Source organism: Betta splendens, chromosome 4, assembly GCF_900634795.4.
Source record: "Betta splendens chromosome 4, fBetSpl5.4, whole genome shotgun sequence".
In the NCBI taxonomy this organism is placed as follows: domain Eukaryota; kingdom Metazoa; phylum Chordata; class Actinopteri; order Anabantiformes; family Osphronemidae; genus Betta; species Betta splendens.
Window position 1 is genome coordinate 31127006 of NC_040884.2, and position 27328 is coordinate 31154333.

General features: G+C 40.9%; 1 protein-coding gene across 15 annotated transcripts in view; it reads left to right on the forward strand.

Moving 5' to 3' along the window:
• Positions 1 to 27328, forward strand: part of eps15l1a (epidermal growth factor receptor pathway substrate 15-like 1a) — a 95642-nt gene that overhangs the window by 5087 nt on the left and 63227 nt on the right. For all 15 annotated transcript variants that reach the window (XM_055508459.1, XM_055508454.1, XM_055508458.1 and 12 more), the window contains exons 7-11: positions 156 to 281; positions 627 to 686; positions 1011 to 1253; positions 17438 to 17595; positions 18537 to 18693. In XM_055508459.1, coding sequence (XP_055364434.1) covers positions 156 to 281; positions 627 to 686; positions 1011 to 1253; positions 17438 to 17595; positions 18537 to 18693 — 744 coding nt within the window. The remainder of the gene's footprint in view (positions 1 to 155; positions 282 to 626; positions 687 to 1010; positions 1254 to 17437; positions 17596 to 18536; positions 18694 to 27328) is intronic.

The following is a 27328-nucleotide window of genomic DNA, read 5'->3' on the forward strand; positions in this document are numbered from 1 at the left end:
AGGCAGATTTTATGCTATGAAATGTCTTAATATGCTTTATTACTACTATCAACTTTCAGACATCCAACATAGTATTTTTGCTAATCATTCTGTGCTTGCATTACGTCAACACACACCACACTTTGTAGGTAACTACTCTATGTTTTTCTTTGTAGCCAGAAGAGAAGAGTAAATTTGATGGGATCTTTGAAAGCCTGGCTCCAGTTAGTGGCCTTTTGTCTGGAGAAAAGGTCAAACCAGTCCTGATCAACTCAAAGCTACCTCTGGATGTCCTTGGGAAGGTTCGGCTTGCAGTCCTGATTCCTTATATTAAGAACTTTTAATTTCATGGTTTAAGTCTAGCGAATGACAACATGTATTTGTCCTTTTTTAACTTGGACTGTAATTTTATTCGAATTAGATATTTCTAAGGTCTTGTATTATGACACACCCTGGACACAGCTTGAAGAAACTTTTTCACGCAGGGAGGTGACAAACATGTTTTTTTGGCATGAAAATGTACAGGTGCCTTATTGTGTTAAAGGATCATAATAGTAAAGGCTAAGTGAACAGGCAGCGATAAATTTTGTTTTAGTTCTGTTATTAGTAAAGATTCGCCTCATTAGTTCTCATCATCTGGCTGTTAGGTTTGGGACCTGAGTGACATTGATAAGGATGGACACCTGGACAAAGATGAGTTTGCAGTGGTAAGTATTGCGCTTATGTTAACTATGCTGAGTTAATTCTGGGATACCTTGATCCTTCCCTAGTTTAGTGTCTGCTGACATCATAACGTGTGACAGTTAAATCATCCTGTAAGATTATAACAACACATAGCTGTCATCATCATATGATGCATTTTTCTATACCCCCTCTAGATCCCCTCTCTGAGGGGATTAAAACCACTGCGCCAAACGTCCGGGGGCCACTGTATATATGGCTATATAAAGAATTAAAAATAAAGTTATAAGTAGTTTGGTAACATTACATTATTTGCAGTGCATGCATTAATGGGAGCCTATACTTTACAGGCCATGCACTTGGTGTACAGGGCCCTGGAGAAGGAACCTGTTCCTGCACTCCTGCCCTCGGCTCTCATCCCTCCATCTAAGAGGAAAAAGAGCCTGGGCTCAGTGGCCAGCACGGTGCCCGTTCTGCCAGCAAGCCCTCCACCACCAAAGGACTCGCTGCGTTCCACACCGTCCCATGGTAGCATGAACTCGCTAAACAGCACCGGCAGCCTGTCTCCCAAGCACACGCTCAAGTCTGCACAGGTAATGCTCCATACAAACTCCAGATTACTTTATAGTAGTGCAACATTTAAAGTAAAAGCATGTTAACTGTATTACATTCTGCCCTCAAAGTGACATTGATGTGTACATCAAAGATCAAAAGGAATGTCTTATTACAAAAATGCAATAAAACATCTGAACCGCACTATTTATTTTTGTAATAGGTGTTATGGTTTTGCTGTATGAAGCCTCTTTAGCAGGGGTGCAACTCTGCTTTCACAGAGCAGAATGAAATTGATTTACTCATTTCTTTCCCCACCATTCGTCGCAGCTGACAGGTCAAACTCCGGATGCTCAGTGTAGCAACTCTATGCATATTACTGATTAGTTCATTACACCATTTGATTGTTTAGTAATAAATCAGACACTTCCCCTGAACCCTTTCAAAATAAAAGCACAGATCCAAATTTTTTGCATTATTCGCACTATTGTAGCTTTTGAATGGGTTATGACTAGTTAATGAGACCGTTTTAGTTTAGCTATTAAGCACACACCCCTCCTCCAAATTAAATAGTCATAATTATCCAGCCAAAAGCAGAATATTTCTATTAAAGCTAATTATTTGGCTTCGTGCATTTATGCATACATTATTTTAGTGTGTGCTTAATCACTACACATTCCAATAGTGTAGTTGACTAATCAGTAATAAGCATGGAACTGCTGTGTACACTGAGCATCAGGAGTTTGACCTGTCAGTCCAATCTGCAGCTGTGCCGACGCCATGAAGACAAAGGCGGGAAAATCAGGCTCACTCTGCTCTGTGAATGCAGAGTTTCTCTCCTTATGGTTTTGCTGCAACAAGCCTGTTTATGATATTCATTACAAAAATATTGTCGTTTTATGAATCCCAAGGCTTCACTGAAAAACTGGTGTGAATTTTATCTTTAATTACTAAAGATTGTAGCCACAGTCGCGATTTTAAAATGTGTCTCTAAAATGTGTCTGCCTTTCTCCGCAAGGTCAGCCAAAAATTATCGTTAGTCTATGGGAAAAATTCAGGATCTCTCTGTGCCACTAAAGTAGAGGTCTGAAGGCTAAACCGAGCAAAAAACGAGGAGAATATCTTAAAGTTGTGGACATAGTCAATATACATGAAAGTAGCTACAGAAGAAGTAGTAGAATTTTAAATTGAGTTGTGTTAAGTTGGCACTTTGGTGAACGCATCTGCATGTATTTGCTAAACAGTAAAACAGTGTCATTAATTATTCACAATTAAACCAGTCAGAAGCAAAATTGTTAAAAAAGAGTTATTGAAGTTAGAGATATGGATAGGTGCTCTATTTTGAAAAGAATTTGAGGAAGTATGTGTCCTAAATTGCTAAACTTTAAAAGAAAGATCATTAAGTAATCATTATTAACCAGTCAAGACCAGAAACAGGGCTACTTAGGCTAAATATTTAGATTGGTGCTTTTAATTTGAAAGGATTTGTAAAGGGTGGGCAATTGCTAAACCGTTAAATAGTCTTATTTATTAACAGTCATTAACCAGTCAGAATAATAAAAATGACTAATAAAGCTAATGAATTGGTGCTTTCATTTTGAAAGGATATTGAGAAAGCATCTGCAAGTAATTGCTAAACAGTAAAATAGTCTAATGAAGTACTCACAATAAACCTGTTGAAAGCAGAAATATTGCTGTCTGGTAGCTAAAGATCTTGATTGGTCCTTGTATTTTGAAAGGATATAGAGGTAGCCTGTGCAGGTAATTGCTAAACAGCAAAATAGTCTCATTCACTGGTCATAATAAACCAGTTGAAGGTAGAAATATTGTGCTTTTGTTTTGAAACAAACAGGTGGGGTGTATGCTTAATAGCTTAACTGTAAAATAGTCTCATGACTTGTCACAGTTACCCATTCAAAAACAAAAATAGTGCTATTAAAGCTAAAGATTTGAATCATTGCTTTCTTTTTGAAAGGATTTAGATTAAGTGTCTGATCAATTACTAAACATTCAAACAGTGTAATGAACTAATTAGTAACATGCATAGAGCTGCTACACTAAACATCAGGAGTTTTAACTTTTAGTCAAAGCTGCAGCTGCGCTGTTGTCATGGAGACGAAAGGCGGGAAAACTGTTCTATTCTCTCTACTCTGTGAAAGCAGAGATGCACCTCTGCTAAACAGGATTGTTACAGCAAAACCATAATAGGTATCAAAAAATAACTTAACTTTATGAATGCCAAGGCTTAAGCAACTGGTATCAGTTTTATGAAGACTAAACATTGTGGCCACAGCCACGATTTCAAAATGTAGCACTTCTGCGTTTCTTCTGAAAAGTCTCACAGATGAATGCATTAGACTCTATGGGAAGAATTCTGGAACACTCTTAAATGCTTTGAAGCAGATACAGGCTGAAGTATATGTCTGAGGCTTAAGCAGAAGACATCATTAGAAAGAAAACAAGTATGACTACGAATGAGTGAAAAAATTATGTTTGTAGAGTAAAATCTATAGCTGCAGAGTAAAATCTATAGCTGCAGAGAAGTCCATCCATTCATCCATTATCGACCACTTTATCCGGGGCCGAGTCATGGGGGGAGCAGTCTGAGCAGAGAGGTCCAGCTCTTCCGGTTAGACCCCAAGGCGTTCCCAGGCCAGCCAAGAGACATAGTCTCTCCAGCGTGTCTTGGGTTTTCATAGGGGCCTCCTACCGGTGGGACATGCCAGGAGGCATCCGAACCACATGCCCAAGCCACTTCAACTGGCTCCTCTCGATGTGGAGGAGCAGCGACTCCTGGGTGACAGAGCTCCTCACCTTATCTCTAGGGGAGCGCCCAGCCACCCTACGGAGGAAACTCATTCGGCCGCTTGTATCCGTGACCTTGCCCTTTCGGTCATGATCCAAAGTTGATGACCATAGGTGAGCGTAGGTAGATTGACCGGTAAATTGAGATCTTTGCCTTTCGGCTCAGCTTCCTCTTCACTGCGATGGACCGATACACCGACTATCTTAAAAAAACCTTCCCTCACACTCTAGCTGTGACATCATGCACTTTAGCTCATGCAATACACAGATGGCAATACACAATAGAGAATTTATTAAAAGCCACACATTATTTAAACTGTAATAAATCATAAACTATTAAAGATATTTAAAAGATTTTCGGAAGATTAATAGTTGAGTAGTTGAAGATTGTTTGGTGGTTTAAATGGTGTCTGTACTTAAAGTATGCAGAAGTAGTTAAAGCTGAATGTAGACAAAGCCGAAGAAAATTCGAAAAGTTGTTTTTTTATTCATTTCAATGGGAAAAAAAAGCTTAATAAATTGAAAAATATGAAACACATGAATGAGAAAAATAATAGCGCACTTCTCCTGAAAAAGCTGAACATATTAATAGTAGAATTGCTGAAAGTATGCAAGACTAGTTAGATGCAGAAAAACATATGGAGGAAAAATGATAAAGATTTAAAATCTCAATACAGTGAATGCTTTGCAGCATTGTGATAATAATAATAAAGATTACAACAATAGTAGCCCACATCACCTTTTTAAAAAGCTACAACTAGGATGGGTTAAATTAATTTTCATTATTGAAGCATCTGTTAGAATGTACAAATAGGAAACACAAAACAGGTTGTGATAGCTTAGGTACCATCCTCTTTTCTCCAACCTCCTGCACTGAATCAAGCTTCTCCAGTCGCCTCCCGTCTGCTGCTGAGATGCTGCTGCACCAGCAGACCACTCCAGTGGCAAGCCCTCACATACTGCTGTCGGTTCTAGAGGTAGTCCAGCATCCATGAAGACAGATGTTGGTCCACCCCCATGTGCATCAACTTTAAATCAAATAGTGTTGAACTGGAGCACTGGAGAAGTCAAAGAACATGATTCTCGCAGAGCTCCCAGCCTGGTCCAGGTGTGACAGAGCTCTGTACAGGAGGAAGATGGCAGCATCCTCAACTCCGATACCTGGCTGGTAGGCGAACTGAAGTGGGTCCATTGACTGGCTCACCATGAGACGAAGATGGGTGAGCACCAGCCTCTCCATCGTCTTGATCAGATGAGAGGTCAGTGCCGCCAGTCTGTAGTCCTTGAAGTCAGTCGGCCGATACAGTTGTAGCAATTAAAAGTGTCAGCCTTTACCACAATCAGCTTCCATTTTGAGCGCGGTATCACCTTGTTTTTAACGCTTTGGATCGTGTGTTACGTCTTTTTGGCCTATTGGTGGCCATCATCCCCCACACTGGCCCCTATGACGCCGTACTAAGACCATGTTGTATAGGCCCACGTAAAGTAACGTTACAATGTTTTGGTGGTGTAGTGGTTAGTTATTGTTTAAAAGTCTTGACTCGTCAGGTTTTTTTTTTTCATCCCGGGTTCAAATCTCGGTGAAAGCAGAAGTTGTAATTACTGAACAATCAGCGTTGTTATCTCATTTGTATATTTTGGCCTACAAGATAATAACAAATGACTGATAGGGCTGTCTGTCTGTATTATTTAGCAGACGATTGAAGTATTTAGTATAGTAGTATTTCCAAGTTATGGCAGTTCAAAACTGAAATAAGCAGCTGTACTGTATGCTTAGACAGACCGAGTGTGCGCTCCCACGTACAGCGTTCAATTTTACGATATTATTCTTCCGGGAGAATCAGATGTCGCAAATAAATCTGAGCGACTCCGGATTTTGCCAACTTTGAAAGCTTGTGTAAATAACTACGTTTTACGAGGCGTTCATGTGTGCTCTGGGAGAGCGTTCCACAGACTAGGTGCAGCTGAGCAAATTGTCCGATCTCCTCTTAAGTTTTGTCTTTGGCGAAATAAGTGTAAAGCAGTCCTTATTACTCATGCAGAATTAATATATGCAGAACAAACAACTTGCTGCACTAATGAGTCGGGGATCTGCCCGAGTCCCGGCATTCTGGCATACCACAGAGAGAGTTTAGTACAATTTATTTATTTTTGATGATATTCTCTACAAGTTAGCAGTGGTAGTCTGCCAGACTTGTGTGAAATACCATAAGAAGAGCGTTTAAAAAAAGTCAAGTGAAAGGTTTTGGCGTCCCACAGCCTACGTACGTGCAGCTGATCATGCTGCCCAATCTCCCATGGAGCTGTTTTTTTTGTCTCGGAGCTAAAGTATTTTACACCTTTTGACCGAGTGGTGACTATATGTTAATGTCTCTGTGCCAATACAGAGTAGGCTGAAGGGATGAGAAGTTTGCTTTAGCGACTGATCCAACATCAGACGCCGTGTTTACGGCGCAGAGCGTGTTCCAAATCTACTGTGTTGCCTGTGTTTTTTTTTCTGCCGATATTGTAATTAATGTCATTCCGGTAAAATGTTGAAGCTTCCGTTTAAAGGACATTGGCTATATCTTACTGGTTTAACTCTTTTCACACACATCTTAAAAGTGGTCAAAGTGGTTTATGCTGCAGAGCAGAAGGAGTTATTTTTGTTTTCATCCAGTATACAGTGGTACCGGTTCAAAGTGACTAGGGTTTTTACTGCAGTACCGACACGCGTCGGTACTGCACGCCACGGTGCAGCGAGTGCGTGGCTGACTGAAGATTTTTAATCCTGCAGCCGGCTGAAAAAATCAGGACGCTAGTCTCGTTTTAACCACCAGGTGGCGCAGCGTTGATTAGAAGCCTCCAAAGCACTACAGCGTAACTGAGGTCCGACTGTTCATTTCTACCTGTAACACACATATATTACACCAGACCTATTTTACTATTAAGTTTTTCAAACGTGGAGAGTGTGAAGGGCAACAACTTGTTGACGGCTTAGTTATTTTCTGTTCACTGCAAAGTTATAATTCTTCTGTGTGGTTTAAAACAGGCAGCGCCACAGCAGCAACACGTTCTTGTTTTCATTCTTCTCAGCTTTTTCGTGTCTTTAAATAGAAGGCGTCTCTTAAAAATATGTACACACCCACCGCTCTAACATCTGATACAACATATTGACTTCACATAATTCCGTGATTTTGGGTTGTGGTTTAATTAATACAATTTGAATGCGCAAGTAAAGACGTAGAGCACAGTCCATCTGCGACTACAGCCGCTTATTTAGGGTTTAAACTTCCACAACTTGTTAATGGATGTTTTCCAATAGTCGTAGATTTTATGTAAATAACCGTAATAATCATAGGAATTTATTTTACAGCAGTTGTCGATCGTAATTTTGACAGGACGCCAGAAATCAGCAGATCTACAGCGACGCATTACAGCAACATGTTTGTTCCAACGTGTTTACTCTGTGTCTGCAGAACTGCAGTTTGACTTGTTTTGACTGTGCGTGTCATTGTAACTGAGTGGCTGAGAGCACTTATTCGACCCCTGTACGTATTTCATTTCCCATCCGTCCATCCAGCCACTTTCACCGGTGTTTTCGTTTCTCTTCTGATGATTTTAATCAAAGCACCGCCTTACAAACCAATAAACCAGGCAAAAATATTTGTTTTTTACAAAAGACACTGAATTAGAGTTAATGTTTTTATTGTTCAGTGACGAACGGAAAACACAAAAAGTCGTTCTCTCGTTACCTCTGCATATAATTTGGTGGAGACATCAAACTCTTACACAAACATGTGACGTGTTTCGGAGTCATGTGTCCAGACAGAGAGTGACCAATACACAAATGTATGGATGTGCAAATGCAGGCTACAAGAGGAACGGGGGAGTGGCACAGTAGATGTAATGAGAATTTGTTTTGACTGTGCGTGTCATTGTAACTAAATGAGTGGCTGATGTGACGCATTCGGCCCGTGTACGTTTCAACATTTTCATTTCCCATCCGTCCATCCAGCCACTTTCACCGGTGTTTTCGTTTCTCTTGCTATGGGTGGCAAACTGATTTGAATAAAAGCACCGCCTTACAAACCAATAAACAGAGCAAAAATATTTTTAACAAAAACACACGGAATTGGATTTAAAACTGTTTTTTCGTTTAGAGAAAAACGAAAAACAAAAAAACCTCTGCTTTTAATTTTTAATCAAAGCTCATCCGTGGACGGGTCGCGGGGCAGCAGTCTTAGCAGAGAGCTCCAGACTGACGCTCGAATGAAACATCAGATCGAATGATATGTGATGTGTTTCATACTCAGATGACTTGGACCTGAGTTCGACCAAACGTTTGTTTGTCCCACGTTTGCTCACAGTCGCAAAGGCAAACTTCTCATCCCTCCCCTCCCCCGTAGAGGCGCATAGACATGCTAATGTGTTGCTACCATTCGATCACCAGGTGAGAAATACTTCCAGACAAAGCTCCGTGGGAGACTGGGCAGCATCAGGCGGCGTGATCAGCTGCAGGTCTAAGACTCATTAATGCAGCAAGTAGTTTGTTCTACATGTTTACTCTGCAAAAATAAACATGTATTTATCGTAGCTTTCTGATCTAAGTTATTTGTAGCACTTCAACATTCGTTTAAAATATGCAGTGCATTTTAAAATGAAAATACTAATATTATTATTTATTACCTTTATTGTAAACACAGTATTAATTGCACAATTTGGACTGGCAAAGATTTGCGCTTCTTTCATAATAATCATGGATAATCAAGGAAGAAACTGCAGTTCATAGATGTTATTCAGGGATGGTTTGATAAAGATTCAGTGTGTTTTTCAACTGAACTGTCAGCCAAGGTACGTGCATTATCAAATGAATGCACCTATCAGCAAGGAAGACATCAACTCTATTCAGTCGCTCTTCAGTCGCTGCTGCCATCTCCTCTCCAGTTCACACACCTTTACTGGGTTTTCTAAATAGACCAGTTCCTACTACAAGGTGTTCCTACGAAGTTAACCAGCTGTTTATTTCGTTATTACTCATTTCACCTGTACCACAAGTTATTGCAAAGCTACAGCCGTGTCCTACGAAGTTAACCAGCTGTTTATTTCATTATTCCCTCTTTCATGTCCGTCTGTTGAATGAAAGTGGGCGGGGCCATCCACGTCCCAGAGAAGGGACACTGGGGGAAGGGGAAACGCGCATCAACACGCAGGACAAAGATCTGCGTTTCTCTGCTGCTGCAGCCTCGGCTGCGTTGGGTTGTTAGTCTCCCTTTCACTTGTACTATATGAAATGTGTTCCTACGAAGTTGATCAGCCGCTTTCAGAATCAGAACGGTTTTTATTCCCCAGGTTTGAACAGGGCAAACATTATTTTTATTTACAAAAAAACAGCTCTTTTGCTTTGACGAGTTTTGTGTCTACATAACAGCGGGCAGAACAACATCCGAACCAATGAATGCGTTTCCAGATTAACTGGCGATGCTGCACGGGGTGCTCTCAGTTACAGCAGCTGTTTGAAGCAGGGAAAAGCGAGTTAGCTGTCCTTGTCGATGCCTTGACAATTTTTTATCATCTGTTTATGGTTTTACCAAGCGTAATATGACGCTTACGTTTGATCGTTGCTCGTATTCCATATAAAGGGAATGAGGACTGAATAGGTATGCTGTTAATTGCTACGATCTTCTGTCAATAAAATATAAAATGTTAAACCCCCGAGCCCCGACTTTTATGTCTTCTTTGGATTAAAAAACAAATGTTGAATGTTCTCAAATAATATATTATTGTCGCCCTCCACGGCTCCCAGTCTTTGTTTTTTTCATTGAAAATGTGGGTGTAACCGGTGGCAGACCTCTGGTCTAGGTGATCCTTATTCACTTTTGTAAATTGTAGTAGTGTGACCTTAGTTAGTATTCCTTTTTATTTTTTAATTTTATGTTTGGGAAACGTGGCATTTCAGCTACTGTGATTTTATTTGTTATTGACATTAGTTCCTACAGTCGTAGCACTTCAAAGCGACCACCTTTTTTACCGCAGTACGTGCGTGTCGCCAGCGCGCCACGGGTGCGTCCCCGACTAAGGATTTTTAATCCTGCAGCCAGCTGAAACAAATCAGGGTGCTAGTCTCGTGTTAACCACCAGGTGGCGCAAAGATGTGAGGTCCGACTGTTCATTTCTATCTGTGTCTGCACATTAAGCACAAAAAACGATGGCATGGTATTGTATCATTAAATGTAGAGTAGTTCATTTTATATTATATTTAATTTTTTTTATAAATTAATTATTATAAATAGTTAGATTATTATTCGCCTTTGCTCGCTAGTGTGGGCTAGTGTTTGTTGTCAATTGCCGAAGCTGCTGATGTTTTTACACAGTTTTCAGGCCAGCCGAGAGACACAGTCCCTCTTCCAGCCAATCCAATAGAATAATATAAGTATAATAACATAAAATAGGAATCTATATTTATTCATCAATCTGTGTTATAAATGTATTTTATATGCATATTTGCACTCGTCTTCTGGTGTGTTGATCATGAGGAAAAAATACAAAACAAACTTGGTTTTCGTTTCAACTCGTAATTTTAATTAACGGAATTCAAGTGTTGTTTTTTCGACACAAGGCACGGAGTTGGATTTAAAGCTGATTTTTCGTTTTGAGAAAAAAGCAGAGAACGAAAAACTAAGTCGTTCTCTCGTTATAGCAGCGTTTAAGTTTAACCAAACTCTTAAAATTTACTCCGACCGCAATGACCTATAGTTTGCTCTGACTCTGAATGAAAAGCCCGAATGACAGATGATGTGTCCAGGTAGAGCTTAACCAGAAATGTATGCATGTGATAATGCAGGCAACGAGAGAATCGGGGAAGTGGCGTCACCGTCTGAAGCAGACAGTGATGTGACGTTCCAACGATGGTGCTGAGGAGCCACTTATTCATAGGCAGATGACTTGGATCAAGTTGTCAATGCGTGCTAGTGTTTGTTGTCAAATGCTGATCTCGCTGCTGCCTTTATACAGTATGTCCTCGTGTGTAAGTACTGTGTCGGGTCTGTGTACGTTCTACCTTTGATTTCCCCTACTAGAATAAATCAAGCCGTTTTCTAGGTAAATTGTCCAGAAAAAAATACAAAGAACATCCGCTTCCTTATTTCTCTTGATATAAGCGAAAAACGGAATTTAATCACAGCACTGTGTTAAAACCAAATAAACGAGCTGAAAACAGTGTTTTCAAAACTAGACCTGGAATTAGATTTAAAGCCGTTTCCCGTTTTGTGGAAAAAAATATTTTTTTCTGGGGGACAAATCAAACAGTTGGAACATACACGGACCGTTTTCCGTTTCTCCGTTTCTCAATTAAAAAGAAACAAACGGCATTTATTCAAAGCAGCGTGTTAAAAACGAAAAATCGAGCTGAAAAGATTTAAAGCCGCTTTCTGTTTTCTCATTTGGTTTCAACGATTTGGTGCAATTAAACAGTTAAAACACTAACACATAGGCAATGTGCCCTTTAAACGGAAGCTGCAGTATTATACTTTACCGTAATGACATTTACCACAATATCTGCAGAAAAACAATGTTTTATTACACAGGCAACACAGTGTATTTGGAACTCGCTCCGCGCAAGTTACGGCATCTGATGCTGATTCAGTTGCAAAGCAAACTTCAAACCCCATCCCCTACTACGTATTGGCACAGAGACATTAACATATTGTCTCCACTCGGTCAATAGGTGTAAAATACTTTAGCTCCGAGACAAAGAAAAACTCCATGGGAGATCGGGCGCGTGATCACTGCACCTACAGCTGTGAGACGCCAAAACCTTTCACTTGACTTTTTTAAACGCTCTTCTTATGGTATTTAACACAGGTCTGGCAGACTACCACTGCTAACTTGTAGAGAATATCATATAATAAAAATAAATAAATTGTTTCTCTGCTGCTACAGCCTCGGCTGCGTTGGGTTGTTAGTGTCCCTTTCACCTGTACCATATGAAATGTGTTCCTACGAAGTTGATCAGCCGCTTTCAGAATCGTTTTTATTCCCCAGGTTTAAAAAGGGCAAACATTATTTTTATTTACAAAAAAAAATAAAACGTTCACATGTGATTTGTCCGCTTTGATGTAAACAAAACTCTTGAAAGCATTTTACTTTACATTCCGTTTATTTTGTTAGTCCCACTTTCATATGTGTCTGATTAATAAAAGTGGGCGGGGCTATCAGTCCCGTAGCAAAGGTAAGCGCTGACTGTGGGGGCTGGGCGCATCAACATACAGGACAAAGACCTGTGTTCCTCTGCCACAGCCTCCTCTTTCAGCCTGTTGTAATTGCAAATGCTGCACTGAGCTCTCTTTTACTTTGATGAGTTTTGTGTCTACATGAAAGCGGGCAGAACAATGTCCATGCGTGCGTCACGCTGAAAGCGGCTGGTGAACCTCTTGGGAACATGGCTGTAGCTCTGCAATGACTTTATGTGGTACAGGTGAAAGGGAAAATAACGAAATAAACGGAATATAAAAAGGAAACGCTTTCAAGCGTTTTCTGTTTATATTTTTAATACACATTTATTAAAACTGTACTATCGTTTTTTCGTAATTTTTGGTGACGTTACAGTGCAAACCGTATGGGATTTTTTTTAAACAAATAAAAATAATGTTTGCCCTGTTCAAACCTGGGGAATAAAAACGATTCTGATTCTGAAAGCGGCTGATGAACTTCGCAGGAACACATTTCATGTGGTAGAGGTGAAAGGGAGACTAACAACCCAACGCAGCCGAGGCTGTAGCAGCAGAGAAACGCAGATCTTTGTCCTGCGTGTTGATGCGCGTTCACCCAAACTTGATGGGTGTACAGTCATCTTTTCAGAAAATTTTTAGCATTTGCATGTTGTTGTAAATGAATAACGAAATCAACAAAATCTACGTTTAAAAAAACAGTGAAGACTTCCGTGTCTACATGAAAGCGGGCAGAACAACGTCCGTCTATGACTCACTGCCGAAAGCGGCTGGTGAACCTCTTGGTAACATGGCTGTAGCTCTGCTAAATAATACAGGCAGCCAGCCCTATTAATCATTTGTTATTTTCTTGTATGCCAAAATATAAAAATGTTCAGTAATTACAACTTCTGCTTCCACCGGGATTCGAACCCAGGGTAAAAAATGGACACGTCAAGGCTGTTAACAATAAACAAACCATTACACCACGGAGGCGTTGTGACGTGGCTCTACATGGACCTATATAACATAAGTTTAAGACAGCCTCATAAAGGCCAGTGTGGGGGTTGATCGCCACCTATAGGCCAAATAGACGCAACACAGCTCCAACGCGCTGAAAACCCGGTGATACCGCGCTGAAAATGCAAACAGATTGCTGTAAAGGCTGACACATTGAAGTGCTACGACTGTACCTACCCTTGTTGACGGGGGACAGGAAAAAGGTGACGCGCGTTGGATAAGAGCGGCGTAAAGAAAAAAGTGTACATGTGCCGTACTGTCGTACTTGCCGTGTGGTGCATTAAAGAAGAATACCACGTAAAGAAAATTGTAGCCCGTAACAACAGTGAGAAATCAGGGTTACAGCAGCTTGTCTGCCACAAATCAAACGCTGCACGCGGGAGGGCGCACTGTTCAGCTTCTTTTCGTTTTTAAACTGCCATAATTTGCCATAACTTACTTACGTTCATAACTATACTAAATACGTCTGGTGGTCTTGGTGATCCATGCACTAAGTAATACAACGTTGTCATCTCGTGATCACATCATGATGAGACGCTGTTTTTCTTATAATTAAAATTAAAAAACTGCTTCCACTCAGCCTCGAACCCCGGACAAAAATTTTTCCAGCCATGCATCTTAACCACTAGGCCACCCAAGACCTGATCTTTGGTTGTTCTACAAGAGGTTATATGACATAAACAACTACAATGTTTTAGGACCAAAAGTGGAAGTTAATCGCCACCTACAGGCCAAAATAACACACTCTTCCCGCAGTGCAAACTGGGCACTGACGCGGCAGATTCGAGTCCCTAGCACGGTGGGGGTAGACACTTTTAACGGCTGCCTCTGTAACCGTTAACATTTGGAAACACACTGTCTCTTCTCAATGTGTTTTCCCCTTTTTCCGTTTTTTCCTCAAAACGGGAAACGGCTTCAAATCCAATTCTGGGTGTAGTTTTGAAAACACTGTTTTCAGCTTTTTAACACAGTGCTGTGATTAAATTCCCTTTTTCGCTTAAGAGAAACGAGGAAACGGATGTTCTTTGTATTTTATTTTATGGACAACTTAACCACAAAATGGCTTGACTTCAGCCATGTTGTCTGGAAAGGAAAATATAAATCTAATTAGTTGCCCTTGAGCACTGGCTTCCTGTCGTCGTTGTACTGTGTTTCAAGATAAGAGTCTCACTTTCTTGCGTGTTAAGACACATTCAAAGGTCCTCCGGTTCTAAAACGTTCTAAAACGACTCGTTTTCTCGTTTTCCCAGCTTTTATTCTGAGGGGGGGAAATCAAACTGTTACAACGTACAGGGACAGTTTTCTCGTTTGTCTTTATAAAAGTGACAAACGGCATTTAATCAAAGCATTGTATTAAAAACAAATAAAGCTGAAAACAGTGTTGTCAAAACCAGACAAATAGATACATTTAAAGTCGTGTCCAGTTTTCTTGGTTTGAGGACAAAATCAAGAAAACAACTCTTCTCGTTTTCCCAGCTTTTACTCTGGTGGGGAAATCAAACTTAGAACGTACACGGACCCGACACACCCGACAGTACTTAACACGAGGACATACTGTATAAAGACAGAACGTCACACCACTCTCTGCTTCAGACAGTGACGCCACTTCCCCGATTCTCTCGTTGCCTGCATTAGCACATGCATACATTTCTGGTTAAGCTCTATCTGGACACATCATCTGTCATTTGGGCTCTTACGTTTCATTCAGAGTCAGAGCAAATTATAGGTCATTGCGGTCTGAGTAAATTTTAAGAGTTTGGTTTCTCCACCAACTTAAAAGCTGCTATAACGAGAGAACAACTCATTTTTTCATTCTCTGCTTTTTTTCTCAAAACGTAAAATCAGCTTTAAATCCAACTTCGTGCCTTGTGTCGAAAAACAACAACACTTGAATTACGTTTTTTTTACTCATATCAAGAGAAACGATGACCAACAAACCGGAAGACAAGTACAGAAATAAATTTATAACACAGATTGATGAATAAATAAAGATTCCTATTTTATGTTATTATACTTATATTGCCGTTTTGGATTGGCTGGAGGAGGGACTGTGTCTCTCGGCTTGCCTGGGAACTGTGTAAAGACATCCGCAGCTTCGGCAATTGACAACAAACACTAGCTCGCACTAGCGAGCAAAGACGCGAAGTAATCTATAATATTTAAAAATGAACTACTCTACATTTAATGATACAATAACATTACATCGTTTTTTTGTGCTTAATGTGTAGACAGTCAGACCTCACATCTTTGCGCCACCTCGTGGTTAAAACAAGACTAGCACCCTGATTTTTTTTTTCAGCTTGCTGCAGGATTAAAAATCCTTAGTTGGGGACGCACCTGTTGCGCGCTGGCGATGTGACCGTACTGCAGTAAAAAAGGTGGTCGCTTTGAAGTGCTACGACTGTATGTCCTGCGTGGTGCCGGTACCACCTGGGCTTTTGTGAGGGGCAGTTTGAGGGATAAAGGGGGGACAGGGCTGAGGGCAGTGCAGTCAGAGGTGTTGGAATGGCTCACAGTGGGGGTAGAGGGTCGTTAAATGCAGCAGTGGAAACAGGGTGGGGGTGGGCAACTGGTCAAATCTATTGAAAAATAGATTCAGGTCCTTAACTCACGTCTGGTCTCCCTCAGCCTGAGCGCTGGTGTCTTTGTATTCAGTGATTGTTCTAAGCTCCCTCCACACTCCGCTGACGTAGTTCTGCCACAGCTGCTCCTGCTTCTTCCTCTTGTCGCTCGCCTTTTCCTGCCTGATGTTGTGTCTCTTCTGTACAACTTTCAGCTACTCTTTGTTGCCTGATTGTTGCCCTCTTCGTCCCCTTCAGGAAGGGGTCCTGAACAGTCCGTTAAACAGTCAATGTCCTCCCCGTGTGGACCACACAGTTCCTCCCACACAGTAGTGTCAAAACAGTCCTTCAGAGCCTCCTCGGTCTCGTCAGTCCATGTCTTCACTGTGCTGGAGACAGCTGGTTGCCTTCATACAAAGGGTTTGTACACAGGCAGGAGATGAACCAAGTTGTGGTCAGATCTTCCCATGCGGGGGAGTGCAGTTGAAGTGTATGCCTACTTGGAGTTGGCATACAGTTAGTCTAATGTTCTGTTGTCTCTGGTGAGACATGAGACGTACTGGGTGAATGTTGGCAGTGTGGACGATGGGGCTTGGTTGAAGTCTCCCGAGATAAGAGGAAGGGGATTAGAGCTCTGGGTCAGGAGTATAATTACCAGAGTGCAGAACATCACACGCAGCTTCACCGTTAGCAGAGGGGGGAAAATACGCAGCTATCTTGATAACATGCGAGAACTCCCTCGGCAGGTAGAATGGCCTCATGCTAATGGCTAACAGTTCAATATCCGATCATCCTGTCTGCTCGCGTCAGCTGAAATCCATCCGCTGTTAGCCATGTCTCTGTAAACACCATGATGCTAGCTTGCTCGAATTCCATCTGATGCTGTGTGAGAGCGATTAGCTCTTCCATCTTAGGAAGCGATCTCACGTTCCCAATGTTGATAAACAGCAGGATAAGATTGGTACCGTCTCCTTTTAGCTCGACACAGAGCTCTGGCTTGGGTTCCCCGTCTTCTCTGCTTCAGCTCGCGAGAAACCTCAGGCATTTTCGGTGTAGTATTGACGCATCACAGAATGCTAACAGCTGGTCCCTGGTGTAACAGTGGGACCGTTGCTGCGTGCAAAGTTCACAGACGCGAGAGCAAAAAATTTAGAAAAAATTCAAAAGAACAGGGAAAACTCTCCAACTTTAACCTCCATAGTGCAGGACCCACATTCACACACTCATACCCGCAAGAAGGAAAACTTAAGTGCGGAAAAATACAAGAAATAAAGTAAATGGTTACAACATAACCAGGAGCAACAGGCTGCCACTCAGGGCGATGCCTTTCTCTTTCATACAACTCGTGTATTCTTCCTGTGATGGTGCGTCTTAAGGGGGGCTCACAAGTGGCGTCATTTGTTGCGATTTTGATAACATTCCTCAGACCGACATCTTCTAGAACTCTAATGGGCCTTAGCTACGGCATTTGTTAGCTAGCCTTGCTTTTGTGTATACTTCTCCCACACGCTACATCCAATGTAGTCTGCCGAAGTCTCCCTCCATTGTTTGGTGGGTGATTTGCTGGTATCAACGGTGTGGATTGCATTTAAGTGATACTTCAGAGTTAGAGCGGTGGTTTAGCTGATTCAGCTTTGCCATATCTTATTTCAGCATTCAGTGAGCTGGGTGGTCCCTGTGTCAGATCGCAGTCGTTACGATGACATCTTCCTCAAGACGGATGCTGATCTGGACGGTTTTGTGAGTGGCCAGGAAGTTAAGGAAATCTTCATCCAGTCTGGACTTTCTCAGAATATCCTTGCACATATATGGTAAGATGCAATACTCCCCCCCCCTAAAACATGTGTCACAGGTCTACTTTATTATTTACTGATAGGATACACATTAAAAGACCAGTCTTCATTTAGGAAAGTTAGATTGATTTTTTTTTAGATGGGGGCTTTTCCCACAAGCAGCACCAGTAAGCTTTAATGACATTTAATAGGTCGATCATGTCACATACCTTCAACAGTGTAGCAGCGCTGTATATGTCGTATAACAGAAAAGTGGGGAAATAAAAATTAAAGTTAAAGTTAAAACCTGGATAAGAATCACACCCTGACCCAACCCAAATGTGCTTATTGCTTATTCCTGGATCTAAAATGATCCATCTCAACAACCGATGACTGGGGTAATGCTGGGGTGTAATACCAAATTCACTGCCTCTGAAAATTAGAACGGGGTTATAGTTTTTCTGTGTTTGCATCATCTCTCTGCGTCTGCTTGGGTTGGATACTTTAAATTGGCTGTAGATGTGTTTGAGTGGGTCTTTCGTCTGAATATGAGGCCTTGTAGACCTGTCCAGTATCGGTGAAAAGAAAAAAGTTAATATATAATATATAACGTAATATAATGCCATAATGTAATATTACTATTTTTTTATTATTATTTAGGGTTTAAATTATCTGTAAACATCACTAAAATTAAAGGAAATAAATAGTTGAACTATAATAGTGTATGTAGACAATTTAACAATACAATAATACAGGACAATCTCTATAATAAGTTTAAGTTTCATGTTTCTGAATTCAGTTACAGAAATAAATTGCATTTGGTGATATCTAATTCATTTAGACACACCCACAATAATACAGTCCTAGAAAATGTTACCAGTACAACAGTCAGTGTCAAAAGCTTGTTTTGTTCTCTTTCGCTCGCAGTAATGGAATAAACTGAACATGTGTCTTCTGTTTTTGTCTGCTTTTCCCTGCAGGGCCCTGGCAGACACAAGGCAGATAGGCAAGCTCACTAGGGAACAGTTTGCCCTCGCTATGCACCTCATCCAACAGAAAGTTAGCAAGGGCATTGACCCACCACAGACTCTGACTCCCGACATGATTCCCCCATCGGAGCGAGGCACTCCAGTACCGGTAGGTGTTATGTTTTTACTCATAAGGGTAATGGTTAGCCAATCTGCCAACAGACACAAACTACAGTGATAGCACAAAGACTGCAGTGCTCTTGCTGTACCCTAATGTTGCTGTTGTACTGCTGACTTATTCTAAATCCTGCACTGGAGCAAACATTAATCTATAGGATGTGTCATTCCTACCGCTAGGCTTTCAAAAGTAAATTCCACACCTCTAGTACAGTGCAGCCTGCAGCAGCAGTGGCTCATTCCTTACAGTATCATTTAGGTATGGCATCCGGCACATGCATAGTGTTTTATATCCGCACTGTGATATAGAGTGACACAACTGCTGTAACAGAATAGTGAATATGATGCAGCCCGCATGCCTGCTACAGCCCACATCCAAAGCCCACATCTGTGCTGTGTGTGAGTGAAAGCCTGAGTCCACTTTAAATTGCAATCTGAAACCATACATTGGTTATTAATATTATTAAACTTATTCCACAGTTGAATTGAAAAATGTCTCTGTGGGTTGCTATTTTTTTCCATTTTCTTCCGCTCTCTTCTGTGTACCTCCTCAAACAGTGTTTAGTGATGTATTGCTGTTTTAAATGTTGCGTAAAATCATTTCAGCTTGTGGCGTAGATGTGATTGAGGTATGAGTGAGGGTGGGCTGGCAATTATTGATTCAGTTGTACCAATTCAAAATGACCACCGGTTTCACTGCGGTATGGTTGCGTCGCCTAACATAGTTGATGTCTTACAATTATTTTCGGTGTGCTGCAAAGTTAGAATCTCTCTGTATAGTGTAAGACAGACCCGTGCCACAGCAGCAAAACTGTATTGTTTTCATTCTCCTCAGTTTTGTGTCTGTAAACACCCACTGCATTACGTCCGCTCTAACATCTGATACAATATATTGTTTAGACATATTTCTGTGGTTAGGGTCACGATTTAATTAAGGTAATTATTAATATAATAAATAATAATAATAATATAATTTGAGTGCGCATAGCCTAATAAATTTTGCTTTAAAGTTGTTAATGCATGTTTTTCAGCAACCGTAATAATTAAAAAAAATAGAAAATAAAGCTGCACAAGTGATGAGGCCGTTTATGGGCTGATGTTGAAGATTAAAAAAACTTTATTTGTCTCAAAGGGAAATTGCTTTGCACACTTATAATTGCTTTCACATAGTATAGAATATTGAAAATAGCGAAATGTTTCATCAGGACAGACATGTATTATACAGTCGTAGCACTTAAAGGTTCAACCTTCAGGCAATCTGTTTGCATTTGCAGCGCGGTATCACCGGGTTTGTAGCGCGTTGGAGCTGTGTTACATCTACAGGCGTGGACAAAATTGTTGGTACCCTTCGATCAATGAAAGAAAACTCACAATGGTCACAGAAATAACTTTAATCTGACAAAAGTAATAATAAATAAAAATTCTATAAATGTTAACCAATGAAAGTCAGACATTGTTGTTCAACCATGCTTCAACAGAATTATTTTAAAAAATAAACTCATGAAACAGGCATGGACAAAAATGATGGTACCCCTAGAAAACACTGAAAAAAATGTGACCAAAGGGACATGTTAATTCAAGGTGTGTCCACGAATTAGCATCACAGGTGTGTACAACCTTGTAATCAGTCAGTGGGCCTATATATATGGCTCCAGGTAGTCACTGTGTTGTTTGGTGATATGGTGTGTACCACACTCAACATGGACCAGAGGAAGCAAAGGAAAGAGTTGTTTCAAGAGACCAGAAAGAAAATTATAGACAAGCATGTTAAAGGTAAAGGCTATAAGACCATCTCCTACAGTTGCACATATTATTCAGAAGTTTAAGATCCATGGGACTATAGCCAACCTCCCTGGACGTGGTCGCAGGAGGAAAATTTATGACAAATCTAAGAGACGGATAATTCGAATGGTAACAAAAGAGCCTAGAAAGACTTCTAAAGAGATTCAAGGTGAACTTCATGCTCAAGGAACATCAGTGTCAGATCGCACCATTCGTCGTTGTTTGAGCCAAAGTGGACTACATGGGAGACGACCAAGGAGGACACCATTGTTGAAAACTAATCATAAAAAAGCAAGACTGGAATATGCAAACTACATGTTGACAAGCCACGAAGCTTCTGGGAGAATTTCCTATGGACAGATGAGACAAAAATCGAACTTTTTGCCAAGGCACATCAGCTGTATGTTCACAGACGAAAAAATGAAGCATATCAAGAAAAGAACACTGTCCCTACTGTGAAACATGGAGGAGGCTCCGTTATGTTTTGGGGCTGCTTTGCTGCGTCTGGCACAGGGTGTCTTGAATCTGTGCAGGGTACAATGAAATCTCAAGACTATCAAGGGATTCTAGAGAGACATGTACTGGCCAGTGGCAGAAAGCTTGGTCTCAGTCGCAGGTCATGGGTCTTGCAACAGGACAATGACCCAAAACACACTGCTAAAAACACCCTAGAATGGCTAAGAGGAAAAAATTGGACTATTCTAAAGTGGCCTTCTATGAGCCCTGACCTCAATCCTATTGAGCATCTTTGGAAGGCGCTGAAACATGCAGTCTGGAAAAGGCACCCTTCAAACCGGACACAACTTGAGCAGGTTGCTCATGAGGAGTGGGCCAAAATACCTGCTGAGAGGTGCAGAAGTCTCATTGACAGTTACAGAAAGCGTTTGATTGCAGTGATTGCCTCAAAAGGTTGTGCAACAAAATATTAAGTTAGGGGTACCATCATTTTTGTCCATGCCTGTTTCATGAGTTTATTTTTTAAAATAATTCTGTTGAAGCATGGTTGAACAACAATGTCTGACTTTCATTGGTTAACATTTATAGAATTTTTCTTTATTATTACTTTTGTCAGATTAAAGTTATTTCTGTGACCATTGTGAGTTTTTCTTTCATTGATCGAAGGGTACCAACAATTTTGTCCACGTCTGTATTTGGCCTATAGGTGGCGATCAGCCCCCACACTAGCCTTTATGACGCTGTCCTATACTCATGTTATATAGGCCCATGTAGACCATGCACTGAGCTCTCTTTTACTTTGATGAGTTTTCTGTCTACATGAAAGCGGGCAGAACAACAACCATGCGTGTGTCACCGCTGAAAGCGGCTGGTGAACCTCTTGAGAACGGCTCTAGCTCTGAGAACATGGCTCTAGCTCTTTTCCTTTCACCTTAGTCATTTCACGTACAGGTGAAAGGAAAAATAATAAAATAAACGGAATATAAAACGGAAACGCTTTCAAGCGTTTTTGTTTATATTTTTATTGCACATTTGTTAAAACTGTACTGTTGTTTTTTTTCGTAAATTTGGTGACGTTACAGTGCAAACCGTATAGGATTTTTTTTTTTGTAAATAAAAATAGTGTTTGCCCTGTTCAAACCTGGGGAATAACAACGATTCTGATTCTGAAAGCGGCTGATCAACTTCGTAGGAACACATTTCATATGGTACAGGTGAAAGGGACACTAACAACCCAACGCAGCCGAGGCTGTAGCAGGCAGAGAAATGCAGATCTTTGTCCTGCATGTTGATGCGTGTTTCCCCTTCCCCCCCCAGTGTCCCTGCTCTGGGACGTGGATGGCCCCGCACACTTTCATTCACCAGACGGACATGAAAGAGGGAATAATGAAATAAACAGCTGGTTAACTTTTGTAGGAACATTTGCCTATGAATAAGTGGCTCCTCAGCACCATTGTTGGAACGTTACATCACTGTCTGCTTCAGACGGTGACGCCACTGCCCCGATTCTCTTGTTGCCTGCATTTGACAAGCATACATTTCCGGTTAAGCTCTACATGGACACAACATCTGTCATTTGGGCTCTTACGTTTTATTCAGAATCAGAGCAAACTATAGGTCATTGCGGTCTGAGTAAATTTTAACAGTTTGGTTAAACTTAAAAGCTGCTATAACAAGACAACGACTTAGTTTTTCGTTTTCTGTTTTTTTTCTCAAAACGAAAAATCAGCTTTAAATCCAACTCCGTGCCTTGTGTCGAAAAAACAACACTTGAATTCCGTTAATTAAAATTACGAGTTGAAACGAAAACCAAGTTTGTTTTGTATTTTTTCGTCATGATCAACAAACCAGAAGACGAGTACAGATATACATATAAAATACATTTATAACACAGATTGATGAATAAATATGGTTTCCTATTTTATGTTATACTTATTTTATTCTATTGGATTGGCTGGAGGAGGGACTGTGTCTCTCGGCAGGCCTGGAAACTGTGTATAAACATCAGCAGCTTCGGCAATTGACAACAAACACTAGCGCACTAGCGAGCAAAGACGCATAATAATCTATAATATTTAAAAATGAACTACTCTACATTTAAGGATACAATACAATGACATCGTTTTTTTGTGCTTAATGTGCAGACACAAATAGAAATGAACAGTCGGACCTCACATCTTTGCGCCACCTAGTGGTTAACATGAGACTAGCACCCTGATTTTTTTCAGCTTGCTGCAGGATTCAAAGTCCTTAGTCGGGGCGCACCCGTGTTTTTAGAGTATAAAAATGAGCCCTAATTTTTCAATAAAGTGCGTCCACTGGGTGTCGCAGTAGCAATTGTGTTAAAGGTCCATGCACACTGTTTTTTCCCACGCTAAATAATGCTAAAGAATTGGACCTTGATGTTTCAATAAGGTGTCTAACTTTTCATGCCAAAAAGCTCTGTAGATCAGCTTATCAGTCAGTCAGTACTCAGATGTGGCCCATTACCCCATATGTGGGACATTAATATGTGGCACATACAGAAGGGAGATACAGGAAGGTCCCAGCTTCAAGCCCACCATAGAACCAAGTGTGTCCTGCAGTTTTACCCATTCTCTGAGGGATCCAAACCCCCTTTCATGGAGACATGAAACCTCAACTGTGGCCAATGCCACAAGCTTTCCCCACTCTGTGGCTGAGCAGATTAATTTACATGTATTGAATACAGGCAGACGCGCCCTCCTTTCTGTCATGAAAACACACAGGAGCACATGAGATTTTGTGCTGCTTTTTGACCGACCTCAGACCTATTGGAGTGTTTTCATGTCTTCATGAAAGGGGGTTTGGATAACCACAGTACACCACAAAAGCCTAAATGTAGGTTACATTTGATTGAGCATCACAAAACCTGAATGCAGGTTGTTTGATACAAACCCAAATTCCAGAACATATTGGGCCCCACAGTACCAATGTTGGTACTGTGTGTTTTCATGTCTCCATGAGAGGCCCACAGCATAGCCTGTGACAGGGCTGATGAACACAGGCTCACACACAAGATTCTGTGCTGCCTTCTGACAGACCTGGGACTTTTTTTATTTTTACGTCTGTTTTTTTCCGCATAAAAAAAAAAAACATACAATCACTTTTACAGTGAAGTCTAATCAAATCGAATGCACCATCTCATCCCTGTCGCCGTGTGTGGAGATGTTTATATTCTCTCACCTGCATTGCTAGTGTCTGACTATCAGATAGAAAGGAGTGCTAAGTCTCAACAGACAGAGAGACACAACTCCTTGGCCTTGGGTTTGGGAGCTAGAATTCAGAGTTCATCAGGCAAAGACAACCATTGAACAATCTAGGTGAATTGTCAAATAAATAAAACGTAAGGAAAGATGTAATACAAAACATAAAATATTAATTGCATAGAATAGGTACGAAACAGTTTTTCCTTTACAGTTCCCCCCTTTTGATTACACATTAATCAAACACTAAAAGAATAAAAATTGTCATTATAGCATTTTGTAATAACGGCCCTTGTAAATGAAACAATGAGTGTATTAACCCATCAAGAGTCAAAAAACACCTTCACATAAAATGCAATTTAGGGATAAAGGTTCAGAGCTGTTTTTGCTGTGGCCTTCATGCTATCATGTGTAACAGTAATGAAACGCCATTGATTGATTGTAATAAAGACAATTAATGTATGTTAACCATAGATTTCTGGTCGGGTTCTATTTCATATAATCTTAAGATAGTTTTCATGCTTTTGGGTCTTTAATCATATATTTGGGTCTAGGTGAATAGGAGAATCAGGGATTAACCAGACTGATTATACATATTGCTGCTATGGCAGAGCCAACATGTACTTCTTGTGTTGTCTTATAACCTCTATCATCTGTAGATAAAGGATAAAAACTAATTGTAGCAGTGAATAAAATTATTGTGAGCAAATTAAACACCAAATCAACTTTGGGGAACTTAAACTTAGTATTGTGAAATTTTCTCATTCATGAAAGGTGTGTAAAGTTACATAGAAACATCATAAGGTAATAATCAGAGTAACATAAAATGAAGTCTAACACAACAAGGTTACAATTGATGTCTCGTAACAATCCGCTTGTTCCCGTTGAACAGTAGTGTTAGATTGTTTCCAACCTGTGTGTTGGCGCATTGACTGTTCGTTGACGTCTCTCAGGTTGTGCAAGCTGATCACAGAGACACTTTCAATTCAATTTTATATATATAGCGCCAAGTCACTGCAAAGTTATCTCAAGGCACTTTACAACGTAAGGTTTAAGGCCTTACACAACTAATCCCAACAGATCCCACATACAGCAAGCTTTTATTTTGACAGCAACAGAGAAGAGGAAAAACTCCCTCTCTAACGAGGAAGAAACCTCCAGCAAAACCAGGCTGGATGTGGACGGCCATCTGCCTCGACCGGTTGGGGTGAGGGGATAGAGAGCGAGAAAAGCACAGCAACAATAACAAGCAATAACAAGCCACAACAGAGCACAGGCAGGATGGTTGGACCAGGGACTGGACACAGGCAGGATGGTTGGATCCGCAGCTGCCCATCACAGACACCAAACTTAGAGTCCAATGATACCTGTAGGTGAGGACAGAGTGGAGGAGAGAGAGAGTGGGGGAGAAGCACAACTACTGGAGAGAAAGAGACAAGGTTAGTTGAACATGGAACAATGATGGGAGGTTATTGGGCCAAAGAAGGAAACAGAGGAGCTCGGGGTGTAAATTAAGTCCCCCAGCAGTCTATGTGTAATGCAGCTTAACTAAGAGATGGTTCCTGTGACTAACATTCATTGCCATTGACCTGAACCATCTCTTTATCAAAAAGGAAGGTTTTAAGCCTAATCTTAAAGGTGGAGAGTGTGTCAGCTTCTCGAACCCGAAGAGGGAGCTGGTTCCAGAGGAGAGGAGCTTGGTAGCTAAAAGATCTGTCTCCCGTTCTACATTTAAAGACTCTAGGAACCACAGGTAGCCCAGTGCTCTGAGAACGAAGCGTTCTGCTGGGAGCATAACTGAAGAATAAACATCAAAAATCTTTTTGTTCATTAGTAAAAGAAATCTCAATTACAGACCTGTGTTCATCCCAAAAGAGGGAAGTTTGTCAGTGCGTGTGTGATATCATAACTGTTCAAACTAATTATCAGGACCAGAAGATACATGTGCTGTACAAGATAGGTCAGATGGATGGATGTAGGTCGTATATGTAGGTCAGCCTGCATAAGGGCCTCAGTTACAGCCCCCTCTCTCAGCAGCTGCTGATAAGAGTACAGCTGAGGGATTATTTAGAATGTCTGTAGATGTAACATGCACTTTGTCTGGAGTGGAAATCAATCACCTATAGTATACACAAATCTTTTTAGAAACATGGAGGATTTTATTAAAGAATTTGTTGCAAATTGAAATTGTTTAAACTCATTAGACTTTAAAGTCATGCAGCAGTTGTCTTTTAGCTGTTTATCATTTTCAAATCTCTCTGTGGGATGTTTTGGGCAAAAAGATTCTTCATTGCAAGCAGATAAGCATGAATTTGAGCGTGTATCAGCTGTAAGCATGTTTCTAAATTGCGTGCGTTGAAATGTGCGTGTGTGTTTCCTCCTTCCCCAACCATCAGTTTGACGTGAGCGCCAGAGCGGGCGGTCTGTGTCAGACGCACACGCTTGTATGATATTTTCACGGCCTCTGATGCTTCAGACAGACCTTTCATGCTGGTGCAGGGCTTGTAGTAGTTGGTGAGTCTGATGAGCCCAGAACGTGATTGCTGCAGATGTTGTGGGAGTCGGTGAGGCGTCCATGCTGTGGTTTGTGTCCTCTAGCTGCTGCGGTATCAGAGTTACCACCTCGGCTTCCGGTTGTTGGTCAGGCGCTTCTTCTACGCAGTTCTTCTGCTGATGGTGTCCAGATCTGGGTTCAAATCTGTTGTTCTTTTGTATGTAGTTCTTCTTTAAGGTTTTTTATGTGAAATGCAAATGAAATGCACTAATAACCATATTTACTCCTCATTAATGTTGTACGGTTGCTGTCTGGTGGTAAAGACTCACATTGCCCCGAAACCTGTCTTTCGAAGTTCAGCTGTTTCCTATCTTAGTTTTTTTTTTTTTTTCCCCAAAATTCCTTTTTATCGGACTTCTCCGTAAAAAGGGAACCAACCAGTCTTCCCTGAAGTATTTTCTCAACGTCAGACCCTGGTCCCTCGTATCTTGGAAAAACTTCACTCTGCAAACACACTCCATCTTTTAGAAGCCGTCTTTTATACTCAGTCCACGCACAGATCAAAAACTTTGTCTGTATTCCCAGTACAAACAAAAACTCGGTTCCATGAGCCAACCTTTAGCAACCGTCGTCTCACCACCCAGAGCAGACTTTGACCTAATTAAGAAAAT